Raw genomic sequence first — 27,791 nt, forward strand, 5'->3', positions numbered from 1 at the left:
AAAAAAAAAAAAAAAAAGAATAATAGTAATGCCCATTCACTGAGTACCTCTAATATATAAGATTTTTTTTCTTTTTAATATCTCACAAGTAATAAACACATTTTTCTCACTGGACAAAATTCAAACAATGTGAAAATGTTTGAAGTAGAAAGTAGAAAGAGGCCAGGCACGGTGGCTCATGCCTGTAATCCCAGCACTTTGGAAGGCTGAGACAGGTGAATCAGGAGTTCAAGACCAACCTGGCCAATGGCAAAACCCCTTCTTTACTAAAAAAATACGAAAATTAGCCAGGCGTGGTGGTACACACCTTTGGTCCCAGCTACTCGGGAGGCTGAGGTGGGAGATTGCTTGAACCCCAGAGGCGGAGGTTGCAGTGAGATCGTGCTGCTACAATTAGGTAACAAACCCAATTTAGGTAACAAAGCCAGACTCTGTCTCAAATAAATAAATAAATAAATAAAGAGTAGAAAGAAAGCCTCCATTTGCCTGGGTGCCCGTAATCCCACCGTCCCTCCTTTAGCCAGTGCTAAGGGCTAGGCATGGATCTTTCCAGATCTTTTTAACACAGTCTTCTGTGAATGTAGCCGTTAATGGCTCTTCCACAGTGAACTCCAGGCCTTCAGAATGGGGCTAGGGTGACAACCCCCACTCTGTCCTGGAGTCACAGAATTCCTGCCTTGGAAACACCTGGTGCAGGGATTCTCCTTCCTTTTCCAGACACCTGCGTTGCTCATCTGCTTCATTACTCTCACTCTTCTGTCTTTATGTCATCTTAAAATATAGCATCTGGGCGCAGTGGCTCATGCCTGTGATCCCAGTACTTTGAGAGGCCAAGACAGGAAGATTGTGTGGGTCCAGGAGTTCAAGACAAGACTGGGTAATACAGGGAGACTCCATCGCAAAAAAAAAATTAAAAAATTAAAAAAAAATAAATAATAAAAAAAGAAGAAAAAGAAAGAAAGAAAGAAAAAAAGACTTTTCAGAACTAATTTAACTCATTCAGTTTGATGAATACCGCTGCAAGCCTACTTGGCCAGGCTGTGATGGTCATGGACAGCAGTGGTGGGAACTAAAACCTATAAAAAGGACATCAAGCAGTGGGGTGTAATCAAGGACTGGACTGTGGGCTGCTCATAATGATGGCAGAAGTCCAGGGAAGGGTGAGGGAGGTGTGTGTGGGACTCACTCTGTCCACTCAGCAGTACGTTTATGAGACTTGTCAGTGTCACTCCAGTCTAGTTCATTCACTCATTTTAACTGCCATACAATTTACTCTTAACTAGCAGTTCCTTTATATCAGGCACCATTCTACCTCTGGCATATTAACTCATTCAGTCCTCACAACAGCCCTCCCAGGTGAAAACTGTTATGATCCCCATTTTACAGAGGAGGAAACTGAGTCACAGAAAATTTAAATAACTTGCCTACAGTCACACGGATAGCACTTGGTAAAGCTAGAATTTGAACCCAGTCTAGCCAGAGTCTACATTCTTATCCTTTAAATTGCCCTGCTTAACAATGCAATGTTAAGGGGTGCGGAGACAGGGTCGGGGAGTCTCTCTGAGCAGGTGGAATTTCCACACAGAACTGAAGTGGGTAAGAGAATGAGCCCAAGAATATCTTGGGGACAGCATTCTATGTAAAGCAAAAGTCCCTTTGTTAGTTAGAAGCCGAAAAGGAACCAGGGCTAGGTCTCCGGTTTTTCTTCAAGTCTCTGTATTCCTATGCCACAGTACAGTTAGTCATTTTATTGATGGATATGACCAATTTCCTTGTTGTTACAACCATGCTTGTTTGTGTCTCCCATGCTCACATGGAATGTATATCATTCTAGGGTATTTGTGTCATTAACTTTGTTATTGACTTTGATAAGTTACTCTCCAAAGCAGTTGTACCAATTTAATCACAAGCAGCAGATATGAGTTCTAATTTCCCCACAATGTCACACTTGAAAATCTTATGCCAATCTAACAAATGTGAAATTGTATCTCATCTACTGTATTTAATCTACCTATCCTGATTGCTAGTGATGTTCAGCATCCCCACGTACTTATTGACCACTAGACGTTTCCTCTTCTGCAACTTGCCTGCTCACCACATTTCCCTGCTTTTTCCTACTGAGTTATCTTTTTTCTTTAATGTGTAGATGTTCTTTGTATTTTCTGTACACTTATCATTCACCGGTTATTCACAATGCACCTCTCTTTTCACACTCTATTTCTTGTATTTTTATTTTGCTTTGATGTCTTTAGTTACTCAGATTTTAATTTTAATACTGTCAAATGTATCCATCTTTTCATCTTACAATTTGGGTTTTGTTTTGTTTTTGAGACTGGGTCTCATTCTCTCACCCACATTGGAGTGTAGTGGCACATTCATGGCTCACTGCAGCCTCGAACTCCCAGGCTCAAGTGATCCTCCTGCATCAGCCTCCTGAGTAGCTGGGACCACAGGTGCACGCCACCATGCCCGGCTAATTTTAAAAATTTTTTCGTAAAGTCAGGGTCTCACTATGTTGCCCAGGCTGGTCTTGAACTCCTGGGTTCAAGCGATCCTCCCTCCTCAGCCTCCCAAAGTGCAAGGGTTACAGGTGTAAACCACTGCACCTGGCCATCCTCTTATATAATATGTGTTATAAAATATCTTTATCACAATTATTTCTTCTACATTGACTTTCAAAAGTTTTAAAGTTTTCATATTTAGGTTAATTCCTCAGGAATTCATTTTGTTGATGGTTGAGGTAGAGATCTAATTTTTAAATTGTTTTGCCATGTGATAGCCAATTAGAGGCTATCTCGACACTTACTTGAAATGCTGCATCTGGAATATTCAAGTGTCTCTTCTATTCTGTTGGCTCATTTATCTATTTCTGTTTTAATCATTATAGTCTTATAATAAGGGGTTCGTCACCTATGACAAGCAATCTCCTCCTTTTCCTCCTCCTTTTTTCTTCTTCAAATATTGCCTCCATTATGTTTGGCCCTTTCCCCGCCCCATGTGAAAAGCTCTGCTGGGCTTTTGACTGAAATTGCATCTTCCCATTTATAAATACAGTTGATCTTTCTATTCTGGTCTTTTATTTGTCCTTCAGTAAAGATGTTGTGTGTTTTATTAGATTTATTTTTCCCTTGTAGTTTTATTTTTTATTGCTATGGGAAATGGGATCTTTCTTTTACCTATAGCATTTTCTTTCTTTCTCTTTCTTTCTTTCTTTCTTTCTTTCTTTCTTTCTTTCTTTCTTTCTTTCTTTCTTTCTTCCTTCCTTCCTTCCTTCCTTTCTTTTTTCTTTTGAGACAGAGTGTTGCTCTGTTGCCCAGGCTGGCATGCAGTGGTGTGATCTCAGCTCATTGCAATCTCTGCCTCCTGGGTTCAAGAGATTCTTCTGCCTCAGCCTCCTGAGTAACTGGGCTTACAGGCACCCCTCACCACACGCAGCTAATTTTGTATTTTAGTAGAGACAGGGTTTCACCATATTGGTCAGGCTGGTCTCGAACTCCTCACCTTAAGTAATCCACCCACCTTAGCCTCCCAAAGTGCTGAGATTACAGGCATGAGCCACCACACCCAGCTAGCATTTTCTGAGGCCCTCTTCAAGGTCATGTCCCTACATTTGTAGCCAGCTTGGGGCTTTTCTGTCCTGAGATCCTGTGTTTTTTTCCTGTGAAAGCTGAGGTGGCAGAGGTGCATCTTCTGGCATGTATGCCCAGTTTTGCGACCAGGCCAGTTCAAGTCACATGCAAATGTTTGTAAAAGCACTTAACACAGTGCCTGGTTTTACTAGAGAGGTGGTAACCTTCATTAATCCATTCATTCACCTAGGAGGGGTGGTCTCCGTGATTGCCACTGGGGGGTCCAGAGTTTCCAATCTTGTCAGAAGTGGGGTTGGAAACATGCCTTGAAGCTGCATTTGCATAATTTTGAAAATAAAATGTTTCTTATTGAAGAATAGTGATTTGGCAGACTTAAAACCCTACTCCCACTTAAGCTACTTCTTGGCACCTTTCTCCCCATAAAAATAAAAAACTGGCAAGCCAGATCTCGTCCCCCTCCAATCAACTTCCTTCTCTCCACCTCTCCCTCCCCTCTTCCTTCCTTCCTTCCTTCCTTCCTTCCTTCCTTCCTTTCCTTCCTTCCTTCCTTCCTTCCTTCCTTCCTTCCTTCCTCCCTCCCTCTCCTCCCTCCATCCCTCCCTCCCTTCCTCCTTCCTTCTGTGTTAGTTGAGCATATACTAGGCCCTGCAGAGGATGTGAAGATATAACACAAAATGAAACTCTGATCCTGCTACAAGGAACTTACTCAAGCTTAAAGGCAGCTACCAAATAGTTATAATGCAAGAAAGTTCCAATTGAGCCTGGTGCGGTGGCTCATGCCTGTAATGCCAGCACTTTGAGAGCCGAGGCGGGTGGATCACGAGGTCAGGAGATCGAGACCATCCTGGCTAACACAGTGAAACCCCGTCTGTACCAAAAATACAAAAAATTAGCGGGGCATGGTGTCGGGTGCCTATAGTCCCAGCTACTTGGGAGGCTGAGGCAGGAGAATGGCTTGAACCCGGGAGGCAGAGCTTACAGTGAGCTGAGATCGCACGCCACTGCACTGCAGCCTGGGTGACAGAGCAAGATTCCATCTCAAAAAAAAAAAAAAAGAAAGTTGCAATTGAATGTTAGAGAATTATAAGGCATAGGAGTGCAGAGGGATGGAGAAAACACTTCCAAACATGGAAGGCCTCATAGAAGTGGCATTTGGGCTAGTCCGTGCTTGAAAGGTGAGTAGAAGTTGGACAGGTAGAGACAGGTTGGGCAGGAACCAAGGCTTCCAGCAAAGACATAGCATGACAACACAACAAAGCCACGCAGTGGGGAAACGTGATGCCTCCAGAGCATGGTAAATAGTGCAAGTCAACTGACGTCGGGAATTGAAAGGTGTAGCCTCTCCTGTGGTCCAAGTGCCCCCTGCCATGTCTGCACTCCAGCTAGTCGGAAAGGGAAAAGGGAAGGGCACAGTCCTTTAGAGCAGGACTTGGAGGTGACACACATCCTGTCAGCTACATCCCATGGATTGGAATTTAGTCACATGGTCACACCTGACTGCAAGAGAACCTAGGAAATGTAGACTTTATTTTGGGAGGCCATGTGGCCAGCTAAAAATCGGAGGTTCAATTACGAAAGAAGAAGGGGAAAATGGGTATTGGGGACAACTAGCAGTCTGCGTTGCAACAACCATAATCAATGGCATGAGGATCCTGGAGAAACTCTGCCCCTGCCTGAGACCAAGACCATGACTTCATAATCACAAAGTTGGCCAGGTGCCGTGGCTCGTGCCTGTGAGCCCAGAATTTTGGGAGGCTGAGGTGGGAGAATTGCTTAGGGCCAAGAGTTTGAGGCCAGCCTGGGCAACAAAGTGAGACCCTGTTTCTACAAAAAGTAAAATAATTAGCCAGGTGTGGTGGCTTATCCCTACAGTCCTACCTACTCAGGAGGCTGAGGTGGGAGGATCCCTTGAGCCCAGGAGTCTGAGGCTGCAATGAACTACAATTGTGCCACACTGCACTCCACCCTGGGCGACAGAGTGAGACCATGTCTCTAAAAACAAACAAACAAACAAACAATCACAAAGTCAAGTCCAGTTTGTTGTCTGGGAAAAGACTCAGCTCTGGCCCACCAGCAGCTGCCCTTCTGGCAGTGGGAGCATGAGAGCTTCGGTCTTGCAGCAAGGGGCCTGGGCAGTGTACCATGGCACCTACTGTTCCCCTGCCTAGAATGACCCTCTGCCCCCGTTTCAGAGAGAAAACCTTCTCCCCAGACACCATCCCATTTTACCCCACTCCATCTCTCTTTTCCATGATGTCCAGTTTGCCCATAAAATCTGTCTACCTATTCTAGCATTTGATGTTGTACAGCCTTAACTGTTACAGATACGTTGTCTCATTTCATCAACTAGGTTGGTTGAGCGATCTGAGATCTTGTGGGTCCTATGGCTCCCACAAACTGCTCATAAAACAAGAGCTCCTTGATAAACTCCTGGTGTTTGCTGGCTATTGGCCAGTGTGACACTGAATGTGTCTTTGCAATTTGTATTTTGTAGTTTCCCTGGCTCTTGGATGATTTTCTGTAGTTATGGATATGGATAATGCTAGGATATTACAGTGTCAAGGTCAGCAAGTCCAACTCCCTCATTTTACAGGTAATTGTATTTAGACCCTGGGAGAGAAAGTGACTAGTTGGAGACAGACCTCACTTAGGTCACTAGTTTCCAAACTGTGTTCCGGGGATCCATAGGGTTGTGCAGATGGGGAGGAAAAGCAGGGGAGAGACACATCGGAAGCCCTGGCTGCACTAGTACAGCCCTGCTGTTGTCCATCTTATACATGGGGGATCTTTCTAAAATTATATTTGAAGAAAATCTTTCAGTAATTTCTTTTAAAGTTTGAGAATCACTGTTTGAGCCTGGTTCCCACAAGATGCAGACAAGGAGGTTGAGGATCAGATTTTGGCTGAATTATGGTGATGAAATAGATGATTCATTCGCTCATTCATTCTAGGTCCTGGGGATCTGGCGGTGAACAAAGTGGATGTTCACCCTCATGAAACTGACATTCTCTTGGTGAAATTAAACCGTAGAAAATTAAACATATAAAAAAGGCCAGCATGCGTGCTCAAAGGAGAAGATAAAGCAGGGAAAGGATGGGAGAGTGACACAAGGGCACAGTGTTGGGTGGGCTGGCCTGTGAAGGCCCCTCTGAGGTGGATGAAGCTAGGAGACAGCCACGTGCACTGAGGGAAAAGAGTTCCAGGCTGAGAGATCTGCAGGGGTAGTTACCCCCTGGTGCAAACATGCTTGTGTTCTCAGAAAGGAAGGTGGCTTGTCCCTCTGGACAGGAAACAGGCTTCAAAGGGATCTTGCAAAACACATGAGAGATCCAGAGGAGCTGTATGTTTTGCCCCCTGCCCCGCAAATGTGTGCACAACAGGACCCAGCACAACTGCTCCCGTGGAGACAGAGCACTGGAGAAGTATTTTGATCGGCCTCCCACACCCAGGCTAGTGCTACCTTTGGCAGCTCCTGCCCGTCCAATAACTGAAATTCTCCTGGGGTCCTGGAGCTGAGGCTGGCTGGTTATAGTCATTGATAGGTGGCTCAAGGTGTATTCTGGTCCACTGGGACTGGCACTGGGCTTCCTCTGTGAGAACCTCGCTTTAGTAACTCCTTTCCTTGGTCACTCATGCACCCGTCTTTGTCACTCAGTTGAGGAATGAGACATGGTCAGGATTGGTGGAGAATACAGTTCCCAGGAAGGAGGAGGGCTGGGGCTGAACTTCCAACTCTGCCCCTGAGTTCCGTGGGTTTTTGGCTGGCCAGGGACCCATCTTGCCCTTGGTTTTGCCATCTGTAACTTGGATAATTGGAAACACATCCCTTGGACATTATGGTGAAAGACAAAAGAAGTCATGGATGCATTCCTGGCCCAGTGCTTGGCAAATATTAGTCACAAAATAAGTCTTTGAAAAATGAATATTGAATGAATGGATGAATACGTGAAAATAAAATTACCTTGAAATAGAAAAGCATAGATAAAGCAGCACTTTCCAAACTCAAGAATGTCCCAGAGAACGAATTAAATTTTATTAAAACAAACAGGCCGGGTGTGGTGGCTCACGCCTGTAATCCCAGCACTTTGGGAGACAGAGGCAGGTGGATCACGAGTTCAGGAGATCAAGACCATCCCAGCCAACATGGTGAAACCCTGTCTCTACTAAAATCCAAAAATTAGCATGGTGGCATGTGTCTGTAGTCCTAGCTACTCGGGAGGCTGAGGCAGGAGAAATGCTTGAACCCGGGAGGCAGAGGTTGCAGTGAACCAAGATTGTACCACTGCACTCCAGCCTGGTGACACAGTGAGACTCCGTCTCAAAAAGAAAAAAAACAAAAAACAAACAAAAACAAAGATGACTGGAATCCAGCCTGGTCTGAGCAATGTTTTCCATGGTAATCATGAGCTCATCTGCACAAGGACTTGGTTTTTCTGCGGGAATTCTGTGTGGCCCCAGCAGTGGAAGGACCCATCTCAGCTAGTCTGCACTGGCTCTGGCCAAACACCCTAGGATTATTGCTGACTTGGGAACACTTTTCATGTTAATTACTCTGTAGGTTGTATCAATTCAAGCTCTAAACCATATGTAATACAGATTTGGGTCTTCCATTTTTATGGGAGACTGTGTTTTTTCACCCGGATCCCTGTGCAGACACAAGCCACTGGCACCTTGCAATACCCCAGGCAGCCTTTGGAGGGTCCTAGCTTTAAGCAGAAGTCTCAGTTCACCCAGCCCAATAATGCAGTCCCTGTCCCTGCCAGTTTCTGGTCTGGTAACAGTCCCCGCAGTTACCACATCATCAGTTTTCCTTCTCATGTCACTGACTTTCAGTTCCCTCTTCATTTCTTCCTTTCTCGTGAGTTCAACCATGTCTTACAACTTTGTTTTATATTTTATTTAATATTGCGTTTTTTATTGTTATAGTTGTTGTTTTTGTTGTTTGCGACAGAGTCTCTCTCTGTCACCTAGCCTGGAGTGCAGAGGTGCCATCATAGCTCACTGTAACCTCGAATTCCTGGGCTCAAGCGATCCTCCTGCTTCAGCCTCCTGAGTAGTTGGGACTAGAAGCACGTGCCACCATGTCTGGCTAATTTTTTAATTTTTTTGTAGAGACAGGGTCTCACTATGTTACCCACACTGGTCTTGAACTCCTGGCCTCAATCGATCCGCCTGCCTCTGGCTGCCACAGTGCTGGGATTACAGGCATGAGCCAAAGCACCTGATCTCTTGTTTCTGAAGCTGAAGAGGTTCCTCTTTAGCTCAGCCCACCATACTACTGGAGCTGGAAGTTCCTTAAGACCTGAATGAGAACCTCCATTTTTTCCTGTTGCAGGTGTGTAGGTGAGTGTGAGTGGGTGTGTACGTGTATATGTTGCCCAGATGTAACTTGGATTTCAGTCCTGGCTGCTGGGTACACTTTCAGAATCAAAATGTCTTCATTAAAAATCACTCCAAAAATTAGTTATCTGAGATGGCAGTGTTTTCTCTAAAAAGGTATTCTGCTCAAATTCACATCCTAGTGTCTTTCGAATAACAGCTATTTACCAAGCACTTAGAATGTGCCAGGTCCCGTGCTAAGTGCTTCATATGCATCATTTACTCTAATCCCCTCACAACCTTATGAAGCAGATACTATATTTATATTCACTTTACAAATGAGGAAACAGGGATTTAGAGAGATTAGATGATTTTCCCAGGTTTATACAACAGAGCCAAGACTGGTATTTCTCTAAATGTCTACATTCTACATCCTCTCTAATCATGATTTCAGAAATTGCTTTGCAAGCAACATGACAGCTTTCTTGCTACACTCCATGGGTCAAGCAATTATTTATACATTGGTTAAGAAAGTGAGATCAGGCCGGATGCAGTGGCTCATGCCTGTAATCCCAGCACTTTGGGAGGCCAAGGCAAGTGGATCACCTGAGGTCAGGAGTTTGAGACTAGCCTGGCCAACATGGTGAAACCCTGTCTCTACTAAAAATACAAAAAATTAGCCAGGTGTGGTGGCAGGCACCTATAATCCCAGCTACTCAGGAGGCTGAGGCAGGAGAATCACTTGAACCCAGGAGGTGGGGGGGTTGCAGTGAGCCGAAATCGTGCCATTGCCCTCCAGCCTGGGCAATAAAAGCGAAACTCTGTTTCAAAAAAAAAAAGAGAAAAGAAAGAAAGTGAGATCGAATGGCATGACAAATACAAAAGGACTTTTTATACAATATTATGGAGATGGTGTCATTGTGTAGTTGTTGTTGTAACTCCCACTACCATGTTGGACCCAGTATCTTCCATCTCACTCAAAGGAACTTATGCTTTACATGTTTAAATCTCTCCATCCAAATGGGTAAAGATTCATTTCCCCCAAACAATCCCTTGGACTTTTTAGTAGAAGAACATTGAATGGAAGATCTGGTAAAGCTCTGAATGTGTTCGTTACACAGTAGGAACATCTATTTGGAAAACAACTCACGTAGGTGACATATGTTAATCCATCCCCCGGTATCAGAAGGTGCTAACTGAGCTCCTGTGAGTGCAAGACACTGTATCCCCAACAGCCTTGCTTGATCTGTGTGTATGTGTGTGTGTTATTTAATTTAATTTAATTTTTTTGAGACAAGAGTCTAGCTCTGTTGCCCAGGCTGGAGTACAGTGGCAAGATCTCAGCTCACTGCAACCTCCACCTCCCAGGTTCAAGCAATTCTCCTCCCTCAGCCTTCTGAGTAGCTGGGATTACAAGCGCCCACCACCACGCCCGGCTAATTTTTGTGTTTTTAGTAGAGACGTGGTTTCACCATCTTGGCCAGGCTGGTCTTGAACCCCAACCTCGTAATCCGCCTGCCTTGGCCTCCCAAAGTGCTGGGATTACAGGCGTGAGCCACTGCACCTGACTTGATCTGTTTTGTTTTGTTTTGTTTTGTTTTGAGACAGAGTCTGGCTCTGTCGCCCAGGCTGGAGTGCAGTGGTGCACTCTCCACTCACTGCAAGCTCCGCACCCCGGGTTCACGCCATTCTCCTGCCTCAGCCTCCCGTGGAGCTGGGACTACAGGTGCCTGCCACCGCGCCCAGCTAATTTTTTGTATTTGTTTTTTTTAGTAGAAACGGGGTTTCACAGTGTTAGCCAGGATGGTCGATCTGTGTTTTAAAATTTTGATAATAAACTTTTATTTTGGAATAATGTCAGCTTCACAGAAAAGTCGCTAAAATAGTACAAAGTTCTGCATATCCTTCACCCAGTCTCCCCTAGTGTTAACATCTTACATAACCATGGTCCATTTGCCAACACTAAGACATTAATATTGGTACATTCCTATTAACTATACTGCAGACTTACTAGAATGTCACCAGTTTTTCTACTAATGTCTCTTTTCTGTCCCAGAATCCAATCCAGGATTCCACACTGCATTTGGTGGATCCATTTTTAAACCCACTCACTTAGTATTAAAATAGCATTGTTTTATTTGCTTCACTTTGGGCTCAAATTCAAGAAAAACAGTTGAGCTCTTTTCCAATTCTAGGGGGAAGACAGCCAAACAAATGGTAAATAAACCTCCAGACTTTTTTGGTTCCCCTGAGTTAGGAGTTCACCCTTGAATCCTGTGGGTAACCCAACTCTGTAATCATGAAATCAGCACGTAAGGAAGAATCTCCTCAGTTGGGCGTGATGATGCACCTGTAGCCCCAGCTACTCAGGAGGCTGAGGCAGGAGGATCACTTGAGCCTAGGAGTTCAAGTCCAGCCTGGGCAATGTAGTGAGACCCTATCTCTAAAAAAAATTAAGAAAGAAAAAACAGAAAAAGAAAGAATCTCCTGCTATGCCCTAACTCAGAGTCTAGTATGCATCCCTATGGGAGCACAAGTTAGAAGCAGTGTTGATAGAGCACACTGCCTGCGGTTTGCCCCATCAGACCTGAAGTCCAGCTGAGTCTTAAGACTAGGGGGTGACTCAGTTCACAGCTGTGGCATCATCCCAGTGTCGCCTTGGTAGTGCAGGGAGAATCTATAGGGCAGGAGAGGCCACAGCCTAGATGGGAGGCAGTATTAATTCCTACCTTGGAGCAGGATCCCAAAAGGACTTCTGGGTCCACCAAAGAAAACAGAGAAAAGAGCAGGGGTAATGGCCCTGAATACATGATCATTTCCAGGGAACTTTCTAGATGCATTCCCTCTCTGCCTGTTTCACCTCAGGGTGATCAGTAAGAACCTGCAGTGGGATGTTGGAGGTTGTGCCTGAATTCTGGGGGGAAAAACTCATAGTGGGGTGAGGGCTGAGGCCCCAGGCCCTCTACCTGAGGGCAAGCAAAGAGTTCTATGGATACCTTGCTAGGAGCACAGGTGATGAATCAGCGGAAGACACTTCTGTTTCCATGACAACCGGATATAAGCCAGTCTAAACTTTTAAATCCAATTCTTTAGTAAACTCTTAGGGTTAGAAGAAGGTCTATGTGGAGGATTGTTATTATCCATTAAAAACATTGTTTTGTTTGGTTTGGTTTGAAGTGCTAAATAGGTCAGAGTTGTTTTGCTGTTGGTGAAAGCCTATAATGCATTCAGGACAGAGAGAAAAATGTGAGTTTTCACATACATTCTTGTTCTATTTCTGCAAACAGAAACTGTGTGACCTAGGTCCCAGGGTATGTCCCTCCTTTATCCATCCATCCATCTAACCAACCATCCATCCACTCATCCATCCATCCGGCCGATATTTATTGAGCCTCACCTTTTTCCTGGGCAGGATTTCTTACCTGTAAAATGTGAGAATTCGTTGGGACTCCTATTTCTGACCTAGGATCCCAGAATCTTAGGAGTCTCAGGGCAGTGTTTTGGGGGCTACCTTCCTAGGGCAGGTGGGGTGATGGGACAGAGTCTCAGAACAGCCTCAACCCAGAACAGCCACATTTTTTGTTGTTTTATATATTGAGTTTCCACTTAAGATTTCTTTTGAACAAAGGCTCCCTAACTGAAAACTCACTGCCCCAAAGGGTCTCTGTAAACCTTCCAGTAGTGGCACTGTAGCTTCAAGCCAAACTGTTTTTCAATCAATACCCCTGCAGTGTAGGGCATAGAAATAAAATGGTAAATAAACCAGGGTCACTGCTCCTCGGAGGCTGGCTGTCACTGTGAAAATAAACTGAGATAATAGGTGGGAAAGCCTGCTTAGGGAAATGATTGTTGTTAAGATTATAACAATTATTATTATTACGTTGGGGTCGGGTATTCAAGATATACCCACAGGAAAATGCAGATTACAATTCAGTCTGCAATTAGGGACCAGATAGGAGCAGCCAGTTCTCAGGTGCTCCATGCTGGGATTCTGAGCATTCGTCGGCGCCTCCCCAGGGGCTGCTGCGCCCCCTGCTCCGCGCTTGCCCACCACGCACGCTGCTCTGGGAGCAGGGCCGGCGGCGGCGCCTGGCAGTGATTGGCTGAACCGGAGGTTGTTGCTAGGCTACCAGTGTGCCCTGAGCCTGGGGCCCCGCAGTCCCATCCTCTGTGGCGGATCCATCCCTCACTGCAGACCTAATTGCGGCCCCCTGTGAACGGCATCCTCAGCAGCTTAAATTACCAGCCCCAAGAGCCCGTCTTTCTATGATTTTTCATTTAGCAAGAGGCCACATGGAGATGGGGAAGAGAAGCCTTCTGTTTTCATCCTCTGGGTCATCTTGAATAGCGACTTCTCTCTCTGGGCCTCAATATCCCGCTTCAGGTCTAGAGTTCGTTCATTTATCCATTATTCATGCCTGCGTGCATGTTGCTTAAGTGCCGACCGTATTCCAGGCACTATATTGAGTGCTAGAGACAAAGGAATGAACAAGACAGAGACCATCCTTGCCCTCGTGTAGGGGGAGCATTATCCACCTAAACAAATAAACACATGTACAATTATCCCTTTTCTTCCCCTTTGATGATTTTTCTAGCCCCTCTTTCCCCCTACTATATCTGTAGGATCCCCCAAGTTGACAGGAGAGGGAGTGTTCTCCCAGTCAGGCCTACACTATTCTGAAACTGGGGCACACCCTCTCGCTCCACGCTCGTATTTTGCTCTTGTGATTCCACACTTGAGCCTGACCACAGCTTGATAAGGATGTGGCGGCCGGGATCACTCTCTTCTGTTCAGATGAGTAGGCTGAGAGTCCGAAACATCCAAATGCCTTGTCACATAAGGAATGATTGCCATACCCAGTGTTTGAGCATTTACTGTATGCAGGCACTTTAAAAGCTGTCTGCCTCTTCATAATCCAGTAAGGTAGGTATTCTTAGACTAATTTCACAGGCAACAAAGTTGAGGATGAAAGATGTTACTTAAGTGGCCAGTGATGATCTAGATAGCATGTGGTGAAGCTGGGATTTGAACCAAATCTGCCCGGCTCCAAAGCCTAAGCTCTTTCCAAGAAATGGATGTGGTCACGGAAAGACTCTCTGATAAGCTGGGCACAGTGGCTCACGCCTGTAACCCCCGCACTTTGGGAGGCTGAGGTGGGAGGATTGCTTGAGCTAGGGAGTTTGAGACCAGCCTGAGCAACAGGGCTAGAGACCCTGTTTCTACAAAATAAAAAGAATTATCTGGTATGGTGGCACATGCCTGTAGTTCCAGCTACTCAGGAGGCTGAGGTGGGAGGATGCTTTGAGGAGCCTGGGCAACAGAGTGAGACCCTGTCTCTAAAAAAAAATTTAATTTAAAAAAAGAAAGAGTCTCTGAGTGGCTGAAACTTGGAAATATAGCTTCCAAGTGCCCTTCAAAAATCTCCCGGTCTCAACATCTTTTTACATTTTATTTTTTAGAGGCAGGGTCTCACTCTGTCATCCAGGCTGGAGTGCAGTGGTGCAATCATGGCTTACTGCAGCCTTGACCTCCCGGACTCAAGTGATCTTCCCACCTCAGCCTCCTAAGTAGCTGGGACGACAGCAGCATGCCACCATGCCTGGCTAATTTTATTATTATTATTATAATTTTTGTAAATACAGGGGTCTTGCTATGTCGCCAGAGCTGGTCTCAAACTCCTGGGCTCAAGCGATCCTCCCATCTCACCTTCCCAATGTGCTGGGATTACAGGCATGAACCACCACACCCAGCATTGACCCAGCATCTTATTTATTTATTTTTCTTGGCACATTAGACTCATAAAACCTGGTGAGCTGACCACACTAATCAATATTGTTAACTCTGCTGTCTATCCATCTATCTGGGATGATCTTGCCTTCAAGCTTTTATTGGGTAATTAAGTCAAGTAGCTCTTCCTTGGGGGCATCTCCATTGCTCTCAGGTTTTTGTATTCCTTTGTTCACATACTGAGAGGCTTGATGGGCATAGAGTATGGCCCATCTCTGCCCTGGAGGAATTTCCAGCCCTCAGGGGAAGTTTCTGAAGACCTTCCTATGGGCAAAGCTCAGTGATAGGCTATTGTCAGAGAAGGAGGAGAACTAGATTTGCCCTCAGAGAAACCCCTGCTCTGAGCAGAAGTGGATGTGCCTAGGGTGGGCTGAGGGGTGGGAACAGTCAACCGTGAGTACCCTGATCAGGACACACTGGGTCTGCGGTGCTGCTTCTAATAATCTTCTTGTGGTTAGTATGGGACTCTGTGTCTCAGAGCCTGGCAACATGCAGCTCGGAAGGAGGCCTTTAAATGGGAGAAAGTGCTGGAAAATATGGTAATACATAAAGAAGTAAGCTAAATTTATCCCCTCTCTCAGCACCCAGCAATTGCTGTGCTTAACACTTAACTTTCTACCAACATGGATTTGTTTAACCAGATTAGTTGCTGGGTGAGAGAGAAAGAAGAGAGATAGACAGAGACAGAGACAAAGAGAGACACAGAGAAAGACAGTCAGAGACTTTGAAGACAGACAGGAACACGCACACATACACACCCACCCCCCTACACACACACCTGGAGAGAACTAAGAAGATGCAGAGCTAACAGTATTTTTTGGTGTGTGGCTTCAGCCAGAAGCAGCAGAGCTAGACTGAGAGAATCAGACAACTTCCTGCCCTCTTCCTCCCAGGCTACATGACTGGCTAGAGCATTGATAATTTCCAGATAGCACCATTTTCCGATGTCAGTACTTTGGAATGTCGACACTGTTTCCATTATTTTGTCCAATGTTTTGTTCCTGTCACCCACTCCCACCACTGAATAGGTGAGTTGACTGTAGATGAATAATATACTAAAGCCACCATTAAAGTAAGCATTATAAGACTTTAAATATGCATGCCTTTGACCTAGCATTCTCACTTCTAGGAATTTATCCTAAGGAAAATAAGTATCTGGATAAAGAAGCTAGCATGAGATTGTTCATTGCATCATTTATTTAGAAAAGCAATGAAACAAACTAAATAGCCAACCACTCTTGGTTTCCTGATCAATAAATAATGGTATAACCTTACAACAGCTTTCCATACTGCTTTTAATATTAGAGCATAGGCTGGGTGCAGTGGTTCATGCCTATAATCCCAGCACTTTGTGAGACCAAAGTGGGAGGATTGCTTGAGACCAGGAGTTCAAGACCAGCCTGGGCAACATAATGAGACCCTATTTTTACAAAAATAAAAAAATTAGCTGGGTGTGGTGGCACATGCCTGTAATCCCAGCTACTCAGGAGGCTGAGGTGAGAGGATTGCTTGAGACAGGCATTCCAGGGCGCAGTGAGCTATCATGGTGTCCAGTTTAGGTGACAGAACAAAACTTTATTTGAAAAAACAAATTAGGTCATAAATGAATATTTGTTGACCTGGAAAAACATTCACAACAGATTAGGTGAAAGAAGCAAATTACAAATAGTATGTATTGTATGACCCTTTATAAGTATGAATAAAAATAAACTATATAGTTTAAGGAGACAGACCAAATGTTAGTCACTAGGAGGAGGGATTCCAAGACATTTTAATTTTTTTTTCTGCTTATCTGCATTTTTAAAAGTTTTTCCATAATGAGCATGTCTGATTTTTGCAATAAGAACAAATTTCCTTGCTTCCCTCCCAAGGGTGGCTTCTGCTGGGAGATCAGGCGTTCCTGGCTCCCAGGTATCATGGGAAAAGCCATTGACCCTTGCAAGGTGTTAAGCTGCTCACTAAGAATTCCCTGCCCCGGCTTGACTCCCCATCCCAGCTGGTCTTATGGGCGAGACCTCAGTGATCCAACACCTTGGTATCCAAATGAGCAGTTGCTGCATCACCTGTGAGTGGGTTAGCCTCTGCCCTCCCTTGAGGGCAGACACTGTTTACCACTGTTGGCACATGGTAAGTCTAACCTTACTAAAACTGTAGGGCCTTTCTGCCTCCCAGGAGCACCCTCCCCTGTAGGAGGGTGACAGCTATGATGCTCCATTGCTCAGGGCGGTCCCTACTACACATAAGCAGGTGTAATTCCGAAGGTTGAAAAAAAAAAAAAAAGGCTGTCACCATGGCAACCCAGGCTTGCTCAGCCTCTTCATTCCTGAGATCAGTCCAAATCCCAGGGAAAGAAGGTGGGGTATGGAGTCAGAAAAATCACTGCCTGGCTGCCTGACCTCAGGCAAGACGCTTAGCTTTTCTCTGTGTGAGTTTCTGCATCTGTAAAATGGTGCTGAAGCTTCTTATCTTACCTCCAGGACTGGGGTGAATAATCTGTGAACTGTAAAATACAAGAGGAGTAGGGCATCCTTAGTTTTGGCTTGTCCCCAAATTGCCATGTGACTTTGGGCAAATCACTTAACCGCTCTGTGTCTCAGCTGCTCTGTTTATAAATAGGCGAGTAAGGCACACTGATTACTTCCCAGATGTATTGCGAGGTGCCTGTGAGAATCCCAGAATCTCAAAACTGGAAGGAATCTGAGCCCTATCACTCATGCAGGAATCTTTTTGATAAACTCTCTGACAGAGGTACTTATCCAGCCTCTGCCTGGTTACCTCCCATGGCAGAAAACTCATGACCACACAGCTTCCCTTGTAGCCACTGCTACATGACACTAACTATAAGAAAGTTCTTCCCTATAGCGTATTATAGCACGTTTTATAAATAAATGTTGCTTAAAAAAGCAATCCTTTCCAGAGCTATTTTCATTCCTGATTTTCCCAAATGCTTGCACCGGGTAGAGATGAGCAGTGGTCAGCAAAAAGCAGGTGTGGGCTCAGCTCCAGAAGAAGCTTTTGGCTTAGCATAGTAGAAGGAGCCCAGGCTCTGGGGTCACACAACCTAGGTTGAAAGGCTAACTTTATCCACTTACTAACTGGCTGACGCTGACCCTGGGAAAGTTATATTGCCTATATGAGCCTCAGTTTCCTGATCAGTAAAAGGAAGATAGAAATACCCACCTCCTAGTATTGTGTGGGAATTAAGCAAGTTATCACTTCTTATTAAGCTGACAACACAGACTTCCCTGGTGGGATTCTGGGGACTTGGGGTGGGGAACATTACACCCTCTTCTGCCACCCTGAATAGCACATCTGGCCTCTGAGCACATGGCACAGGCGAGCTTTACATACTCCATATCTCAGGGTCATCTCTCTCTCAGACCTGGACCAGGGCCATAAAGGAAAGATGACGCAATGGTTTCAAGACAAAGTTCACCTCCTCCACGCGATTCACCGGCCCAAGACCAGCACCCCCTCCCTGCCCACAGACTCAGTGGGCACTAAGCAAGTATCCCAAGGCATCACTTGGGAACAACTTCCAACTGCACCAGTGTTTTCATAGGAATCTCATACAGGATCCTAGAAATGTGGTCTGGCAGTGGACTTCCAGGCAGAGTGACAAGAAGTTGTGGAAAGCTATTTGTGTTTGGGCTAAAGTGCTCCTTTAGCTGTTGATAAGAAGGTATCTGTCACGTAGCAACTCCTGGACAAAGGTCAGGACGCCTGGGTCCAGCTCCACCATCGCCTAGCTCTGGGCTCTCTGGAGCCAGCGACTTCCTTCCTCAGGGTCTTGCTTTCCTCACGTGCAGGACAGCAGGCCGATTCCCGGGGCTTTCCCAGCTCCCAAATTCTAGGTTTCCCCATTTGTTGGATGAGTTGGAGAAACCACCCTAGACCTCCCTTGGCCCCTGGCCACTGGGTGGCACCGACCACCCCCTCTTCTCTGCTTCCTTCGCAGATGAGTACCTCAGAGTCCTCAATGTGGGTGTGGCCGAGGTGAAGAAATCCTTCCTGGGGCCCTTGTCCCCATCCTGCAAGATGGTGCAGATGATGAGGCAGTTTCTGTACCGGGTCCTGCCCGAGGACTCCTACAAGGTCACCACGGGAAAGCTCCATGTGAGCCTCACCCGCTTCACGGACGGGGAGAGTGTGGTGGTTTCAGAGTTCACGTCCAAGGAGGAGCTCATTGAGGCAAGGGGGCTGCCCTGGGAGGGAGGGCCAAAGAGGGGGCGTGGGAGGGCTGCTCCTGCTCTCTCTCCACCGCCCAGCCCGATGCCTCACCCATCTGCCTCACTTCCCTGGTCCTTCCCTTGCTTCTTGCCCCCAGTGTCTCCCTGTGCAAGGTGCAGTGTTAGGTGAGATGGACACAGAAGCCCAGGACATACCAGGCTTGACCACCACCCTCAATGCTTCACCTTCACATCGGTCCTGCCCGGCCCTCTGTGCTAAGCCTAGAGCTTCACAGAGGCCCAGGTGTGACCTGCAGAGGGCCTGGGGCGCTTTCAGGGCCTTCCAGGCTGGGCTGCCCTGCGTCCTCCTTGAATTACTCCCAGTTTGTGAGAACAGTCAGGGGAGACAGGCCCCCATGTCCCCTTTCTGCCCCCTCACTTCTAGTGGCCCTTGATAAGGGATTGAATTGCTACCAAATCAGTTATCACTTAGAAAAGTGCATGCTAATCCTGAGTGCACTGCCCTCAGCTCATTAATATGAACTTTAGTTATGAACAATGATTGCTGGAGAGGGCTGCAGATAGGTCCCATTGTCTTTCGGGACAAAGGGGTTAAGCTGCATGGCTTCCACCCCACATCTCCACTCTCCTTCCTTCCCCACATACAGGGCCTTTGCCTCTGCATCTGCATCCCATACTGGCCTGGCAGTAATCCTGGGGATGAGGGATTAATAGGCAGTGTGCATGGACACCTCCTCCACTCCTCACGGCCCCCGGGGTTTATCAGCAGCTGGTTCTTCCAGATCTGCCTCCTCACACCCACTCCCATTCCGACTTCATCGCCCACTGCTGCAGTTTTCTCTCCCCAGCCCTCTCCCCCACCTTCCATTCCTACCATGCCAACCCTAGCAAACCACACACAAGCCAGACCTCTGGGCCTTCACACCTGCTGAAACCCACTCCCTCCTGCTAGGGCACTTGCCTTCATCCCCTCCCACCCTGCCTGCACCCCCTCTTGTGGAGCCATGGTGCCCATGCTCACCTCCACCAAGCCCCTGTCACCCCACTGCACCGTCACCCACTTGCTCACTCCCCCTTGTAGGGCATTCCCAAGGATGGGCCTCTCAGCCTCCTTTGCTGACACACATTAGTGGTTGTTGAATCCCACTGGATTCATGAAAGTTCAGCATCAGAAGGAACCCTGAAGCTATTGAGGACCCCGGCCCGCTTTAATGCTGGGATGTCAGGGCCAGACGGACCAAGTAGGTTACCAAGGACCCCGTAAGTGAGAAGCAGACCAGGAATTGAACCCGGAGCTTTGCTTCCCAATGTGGCACCTTCACTTAGGATTTAAGGAGGTCCAGGCTGGTGGTGGATGGCCCAGCGGCTGATAGACGAGCCATCCCCACCCCGCCCCTGGGCCTCCGGCATCTCAGCCCTGTTCTCTCCATACAGGCCCTATACTGCAGCTGCTTCGTCCCTGTGTACTGTGGCCTCATCCCCCCGACTTACCGCGGTGTGGTGAGTGCTCCAGCATGGTGACAAGTGAACCGGGATCCAGGGGACCTCGGGTCCCTGTGACTCACACCTGGGGGAGCAGGGGGGTGGTCTCAGAATGCAGTGGGAGGACCTAGAGTTGGAGAATTTCTCGTGTTGTTACTCAGAATTCCCATTGTAGATGGCTTTCTGGGCCTTTAAGATGAACTTCTCCAGCTGGGGTGGGCTCCTCTCTGGATCCGCCTACCCACTGCCGAACCCGGCAAATCAAGGTTCCGTAGGCTTGGCAGGCTCTCCCAGACTTCTCGGAACAGAGGAGATGGACCCTGAAGCGCTGGGACCTGGAACCTCAAATGATGAGGATGTTTTCTGAGGCCCTCTAGGCCAGGGCCTTACAGACTTTCATGTGCCCGTGAATCACTCGGGGTCTCGTAAAACTACGCAAGTTCTGATCCAGGCAGTCAGCGGCAGGGCCTGAGGATCCGCCCCTAACCAGCCTCAGGTGCTGCCCATGCTGCTGGTGGGTGGGCCACACTCTGAGTAGTGATGGTCTAGCTCATGCCCCTTCCTCATTTTATATGCAGAGAAAGTTAGGGCCAGAGACTAGGATTCAGGTAGTTGATGGAGCCCGTATTGCACGTCAGCCAGCCTGAGAGTTAGAGTCTCGGTATTTGTCGTCCTTCATTCATAGGTGAGAAAACAGAAGCCCCAGAAAGGACAGGGCTCGTGGATGAACAGGTGGTGGGGCTGTGGCAGAGGGGCACATCTCCTGCTTTACCCAGAGTATGGGTCCCCTGCACACAGAGCCCTGGGAGCCCCAGTCTCAGCGCCACTAAGATAGTAGAGGGAGGATCAGTGCAGGACAGAGCACCGGGCTGGGAGTCCAGAGGCCAGTGCGGACTCACCAAGTGACCAGGGGCACACCACACACCCACCAGGACCTCCATCTCCAGGCTTATCCCGAAGGGTCTTCTGGACCTTCCTTGATGGGCCCTTGAAGCTGGTACCATGTCCCATGGGCCATTTCGATGTACTCCGAGTGGGGCTGAGAACTCTGGCCCCAGGTGAGCATTTCTCACTCTGCCCTACACAGAGGTACATCGATGGGGGCTTCACAGGCATGCAGCCCTGCGCCTTCTGGACCGACGCCATCACCATCTCCACCTTCAGTGGGCAGCAGGACATCTGTCCCCGGGACTGCCCCGCCATCTTCCACGACTTCCGCATGTTCAACTGCTCCTTCCAGTTCTCCCTGGAGAACATCGCCAGGATGACCCATGCATTGTTCCCCCCGGACCTGGTGGTGAGAGGCAGGAGGGGTCTGGGGAGTAGGGGAAGGTACCAGGGACTAGGGGTGGGGTTAGAGAGCCACTGGGGCCCACTCAAGTTCCATCTGAGTCTCCTCCCCTCAAATGATCCCTTAAACTTCCTCCTAGACCTGCCTACTGGCCTTGCTTCTAACTAGCTGTGTGACCTTGAACAAGTGCCTTAAGCTCTTCCGGCTTCAATATTCTCCCCTGTAAAGCGAGATGATGTCAGAAGTGCTGATAGAAATATTAACTGAACCCTTCCACTCAGACAGTTCATGTACCAAAGCAAGGGTCGGCAAACTGCAGCCCACGGGCCATATCCAGCCTATGGCTTGTTTTTGTACAGCCTGTGAGCTAAGAAAGGGGTTTCCATTTTTAGAGAGTTATGGGGAAAAAAAGAAGAAAAGAAAAGAACATTAGGCAGAGACTGCCTGTGGCCAGCAAAGCCCAAAATAAGTATTTACTATCTGGCCCTTTACAGAAAAGGCTTTGTGGGCAATATCTCATGTAATCCTCTAGCATCCTCTGTGACCAATATTATTGCTGTCCCCATTTTGTAGATGAAGAAATTGAGGCTGTGAGAGGTGAGAGCAACACAGCCAATAAGGGGCAGCCCAGAGACCTGAACTCAGGCTCCAAACTTTGCTCTTCATATGGCCCCGATGCACCTCGTCTGGTTCTGCCATGAGCACCCAACACTTTCCTGCCCAGGGGAGGCTGAGGATCCACCATGAATAGTGTCACTCATGAACGCAGCATCACGGGGGCGTGTGACCAGGAATTGCTCCCCAATTCTTCTTAGCAGATAGTGAGGGATGGGACACTGGATGGGTACGTTTTGAAAAGTCCATCACATAAAGTTCAAGAGCAATGGGAGTAGCAGCCCTGGATGGGGGGAACTGTGGCCCCTTCATCACCGCAGCCTTGGTTATTCTCCTGGTGCCCCCGCCCCCAGATCCTGCATGATTACTACTACCGAGGGTACGAGGATGCAGTTTTGTACTTGAGGCGACTGAGTAAGTACTGGTGGGGCCCCAGGCAAGGGCAGTGTTGGAGGGTAGGGACAGTTCAAACAGTAGAAGGGCTGAGTGGAGGGGTATTCCCCCCAAATTTGTGACCTGGAGACGCCCTTCACCTGGGAGAGCTGGAAATGGGAGTGGGGATCTAACAGGCTGCATTGCCCAGCCCAGACCGCTGGGTCTAGAAAGTAGGATCTCCATGTAAAGGAGGCTTTGGGGTTAACTAAGGGCACAGTGTCTAGGACAGTTGTACGTGTATGTTTATGAATGTAAAAACTCTTATTTAGGAAATCCAGAGTTCAGATCTCCCTGGAGAATTCCATTTTCATGTCATTTCATTCTCTTCCACTTTATTCTCTTTCCAGTAAAATCGCATTATTAAGGTAGAACTGGATGTCACTAGTTTATATTTGTGTAAGACTCTGAGTGACCAGCAAATCACAGAGAAGAGCCTTTGCCCTGCGTAGGTTTGGAATGGTGGTCCCTCTACCTATATATTCTCTGTGCTTTATCAGGGTGGAAAAAACAATTCCAATGACATGTCTTTTATGGGCTAACTCCATGGCAAACATCTTTGTTACAAGAAATGAACAGAACTGGATGTGGTGGCTCATGCCTGTAATCTCAGCACTTTAGGAAGCCAAGGCAGGAGGATCACTTGAGCCCAGGAATTTGAGACCAGCCTGGGCAATTGTGAGACTCCCATGTCTACATGAAATTAAACAATTAACTGGGCATGGTGGCACATGCTTATAGCCCCAGCTACTTGAGGTCAAGGTGGCAGCGAGCCATGACTACACCACTGCACTCCACTCTGGGAGACAGAGTGAGACCCTGCCTTTTTTTTTTTTTGAGACGGAGTCTCGCTCTGTTGCCCAGGCTGGAGTGCAGTAGCCGGATCTCAGCTCACTGCAAGCTCCACCGCTCGGGTTTACGCCATTCTCCTGCCTCAGCCTCCCGAGTAGCTGGGACTACAGGTGCCCACCACCACGCCCGGGTAGTTTTTTGTATTTTTTTAGTAGAGACGGAGTTTCACCATGTTAGCCAGGATGGTCTCGATCTCCTGACCTCATGATCTGCCCGTCTCGGCCTCCCAAAGTGCTGGGATTACAGGCAAGACCCTGTCTTTAAAAAAAGAAAGAAATCAACAAAAGCTTTGCCATATTTAGAATCAATTATTTTCAGAAAAAGGGATCACTAGGTCAAAGGGTTTACCTAATGTTACATCAGAAGCATTTTCCTTGTTGCCACACGTCTTTGTGACTGTCTTTTTTGGCAGTTGTATAACATTCCATCATAGCTGTACAGAAAAATGTGCTTGATCATTCCTTTGAGTTTCCAAATGTTTGTGATTATGAGTAATTCTGTGGCAAACTTTTTGTGTATGTAGCTTTAAAAAAATACTCTGTGGGTGAGATTAAGGGGTTGGATGAGATTTTCTTCCTAGGAGGTGTTCACTTATTTTTCCCTTCTTTAAAATTCCTTCCTGCTTCCCAAGCTTCCATTATCCTGTCTCTACTTTCTCCTGGGTCCTTTCTCCCAACAAGGGGGGTGGACAGGCTGGACAGATAGGAGAGCAGGATGGAGAAAACCTGGGCTCTAGAGGCAAGTAGCTCTAGGCCCCCACCTCACCCATAAGCTGTGTGACCTCCAGATAATAGCTTCCCCTCTCTAAGGCTTGGTTTTCTAACCTATGAAAAAGGGGGTTTAGATCCTAGCTCCTGACACCTACTAACTGTGTGATCTTGAGCAGGTAATTAATCTCCTGGGGCCTCAGTTTCCTCATCTGTAAAAGGGGCCTAATCATGGAACCTTATGGTTTTATTTTGAAGATTAAAGGAGCGAAGCCACAAGACCTTAGCACAATGCTTAAATAAATGGTAGCTCTCATGAGAAGTGCTGAGTCCTAGCCACGGTCAGTCCAGCCTACTGCTGGGTGAAACCTGATGGTGGCACTTCAGGAATCCGCCCCCAAAATTGAACCAGTATATGGATGGGGGCAGGTTTCATCAATGGCCCTGGAATCACTCCAAGTAGGAACAGATACAACTCCTAAGGGAGAAAGGGTCTCGTGCTGACTACCAACTATTTTTGCTTCCTCTTCCAATTTGCCAGTGTATGGCATGGCTTTTTCAGCATAGATTTCACCTCCACCACCTTAGTCCTCTTGGATTTGGTGGGAGTGGATTTTTCTCCCTGCATCAGATGTAAACAGGAACTACTGACACATACTGAGAAATTGCAGTTGGTCTCCAGAGCCACACTCTTATCCCTTCCTGCCATCTGGGAACAGAAAATGGGAGTCCACCCGGCCTCCCTCAGGCTGCTTTCTGGGTTGGGGGGTCACCTCCAGTAGGAAACTACACCCCAAAAGGTGTCACCCTCCACTCCTCAGCTCACATTCTCACAACCTCTTTCTCCTCCCTCCCAAGGGAGGAGAATTAATTATTCCTGCTGCCAGGCAAGCCACTCTCTCTACACTCGGCCCATCCTGGCAGCGGCCTTCTGCCAAAGGGAAGGGCAGTGCACGCTGGCGTGCTTGAAAATCCACATTCCCCACACAGATGTATGAACGTGGGTGCTGAGTGAGGTTGGAGCTCAGAGGATGCCATGTCTAAAATATCCATCCGGCATTCAGGCATGCCTGGCCAAACCTCTCTTCCGCCTTCCTCCCTGACTCCCTTCTTCCCTCTCACAGTTTGGTAAGTGTCTCCCTCTCTGTACACACACACGCACACACACACACACACACACACACACACACCCCTGTGAAACCATCACCACAATTAAGATAGTGAATAATTCGTCATCCCCAAAATTTCCTCATGCCCTTTCATGATCCCTCCCACCTTCCCTCACCCCCTGCCATTCCCAAGCAACCCCGATCTGCTTTCTGCCATCACAGATTAATTCACTACAATGTGAACTCTTTTTTTAAAATCTGAATTCTTTCACTCTGCATAATTATTCTGAGATTCATCCATGTTGTTGAATGTATAAATAGTTTGTTCCTTTTTACGTTCTGTGCCACTGTATGAATGTACCACAGCTCATCTACCAAAAGAGTTGAGTATACCACTGTATGCATATGCCATAGCCCATTTACCCATTCCCCTGTTGATGGACATTTAGGTCATTTCCAGATTTGGGCTATTATGGATAAAGCTGCTGTGAACACTCATACATAAGTCTTGGTGTGGACATATGCTTTCATTTCTCTTGGGTAAATACCTAGAAATGGAATGACGGGATTGCGTGGTGCATGCATGTTTAACATACATCCACAAATATTTTAATTGTGGTAAAAAAAAACACGTAACAAATTTTAAGCACGCAGTTCAGTTGTGTTAACTATGTTCGTATTGTTGCGCAGCAGATCTCTAGAACGTTTTCATCTTGCAAAACTGAACCTATACACACATTGATCAACAACTCCCCCTTTTGTCTTCCTCCAGCCCCCAGCAACCACCATTCTACTTTCTGTGCTGATGATTTTGACTACACTAGGTACCTCATATAAATGGAATCATGCAGTATTTGTCTTTTTGTGACTGGCTTATCTCACCTAACATAATGGCCTCAAGGTTCATCCATGATGCAGCTGTAGCATGTGACAGGATTTTCTTCCTTTTTTGAGACGGAGTCTCCCTCTGTTGCCCAGGCAGTGGCACGATCTTGGCTCATTGCAACCTCCGCCTCCTGGGTTCAAGCAATTCTCCGGCCTCAGCTTCCTGAGTACCTGAGACTACAGGCACGCGCCACCACGCCCGGCTAATTTTTGTGTTTTTAGTAGAGATGGGGTTTCACCATTTGGCCAGGATGGTCTCGATCTCCTGACCTCATGATCCGCCCGCCTTGGCCTCCCAAAGTGCTGTGATTACAAGCGTGAGCCCCCGCTCCCGGCCGATTTTCTTCCTTTTTAAAGCTAAACATATTCCACGTTTTCTTTGTCCATCCATCTGACAAAGGACACTGGGGTTGCTTCCATCTTTCAGCTGTTGTGGATAATGCTGCAGTGCCCATGGATGTATACATGTCTCTTCCAGATCCTATTTCAATTCTTTTGGATATATAACCAGAATAGATGTTTGACTTTTTAATAAACTGCCAAATGGTTTCCCAAAGCAGTTGTACCATGTTTCATTTCTACCAGCAGTGGATGAGCGTTCCCATTCCTCCAAAACTTTTGGTCTTTTTGATTAACACTCAGAATTTTTCATTTTAGCCCTTCTAAGAGGTGCATGTCAGTAACATATTGTGGTTTTAATCTGCATTCCCCTAATGACTAATGACTTTGAGCATCTTTTCATTTGCCTGTTTGCCTGCCATAGATCTTCTTTGGTGAAGCATTCGTTCCACTCTTTTGCACATTTCTCACCTAGACTCTTAATAAGCTTTGTGTTTTTAGGGTAGTTTTAGATTTACGGATAACCTGTGAAAATAATACAGGGTGTTTGTCTCACATCTGTTAGACATCACAGAATGGTACATACATACCATGGTATTCAGTCCAGTACATTCGTTACAACTTATGAACCAATCTTGATATGTTTTTAAGTAAAAGCCATTGCTTATTCAGATTTTCTTAGTTTTTACCTAATTCCTTTTTCTGTTCCAGGAACCCTCACCCAGGGATCACATTACATTTCGTTGTCACATCTCCTAGGGTTCCTCTTGCCTATAACAGTTTCTCAGCACTTTGGGAGGCACTTATTCTTTTTTTTTTTTTTTTTTTTTTTCTTTTTTTGAGACAGAGTCTCATTCTGTCACCCAGGCTGGAGTGCAGTGGCGTGATCTCAGCTCACTGCAAGCTCCGCCTCCTGGGTTCATGCCATTCTCCTGCCTCAGCCTCCCGAGTAGCTGGGACTATAGGCGTCCGCCACCATGCCCGGCTAGTTTTTTGTATTTTTAGTAGAGACGGGGTTTCACCATGTTAGCCAGGATGGTCTCGATCTCCTGACCTTGTGATCCACCCGCCTCGGCCTCCCAAAGTGCTGGGATTACAGAGACTTTTCTTATTCTTGATGACCTTGACAGAGTTGACTATCGGTTAGGTATTTTGTAGAATGTCCCTCAGTTGGGGTTTGTCTGATGTTTTT

At 46.8% G+C, this 27,791-nt stretch overlaps 1 protein-coding gene across 2 annotated transcripts in view; it reads left to right on the top strand.

The window, feature by feature from the left end:
- The window catches only part of PNPLA1 (patatin like domain 1, omega-hydroxyceramide transacylase), a 41,346-nt gene that overhangs the window by 6,024 nt on the left and 7,531 nt on the right, over positions 1-27,791 (top strand). Inside the window, exons 2-5 of one of the 2 annotated variants that reach the window (XM_017870045.1) lie at positions 18,656-18,888; positions 20,322-20,387; positions 21,457-21,666; positions 22,629-22,689. In XM_017870045.1, coding sequence (XP_017725534.1) covers positions 18,656-18,888; positions 20,322-20,387; positions 21,457-21,666; positions 22,629-22,689 — 570 coding nt within the window. Of the gene's footprint in view, positions 1-18,655; positions 18,889-20,321; positions 20,388-21,432; positions 21,667-22,628; positions 22,690-27,791 lie in introns of those variants that run through there. The other variant, XM_017870047.1, reaches the window with a different exon arrangement.

This window comes from Rhinopithecus bieti, unplaced genomic scaffold, assembly GCF_001698545.2.
Source record: "Rhinopithecus bieti isolate Rb0 unplaced genomic scaffold, ASM169854v2 scaffold_4553, whole genome shotgun sequence".
NCBI classification, from domain to species: Eukaryota; Metazoa; Chordata; class Mammalia; order Primates; family Cercopithecidae; genus Rhinopithecus; species Rhinopithecus bieti.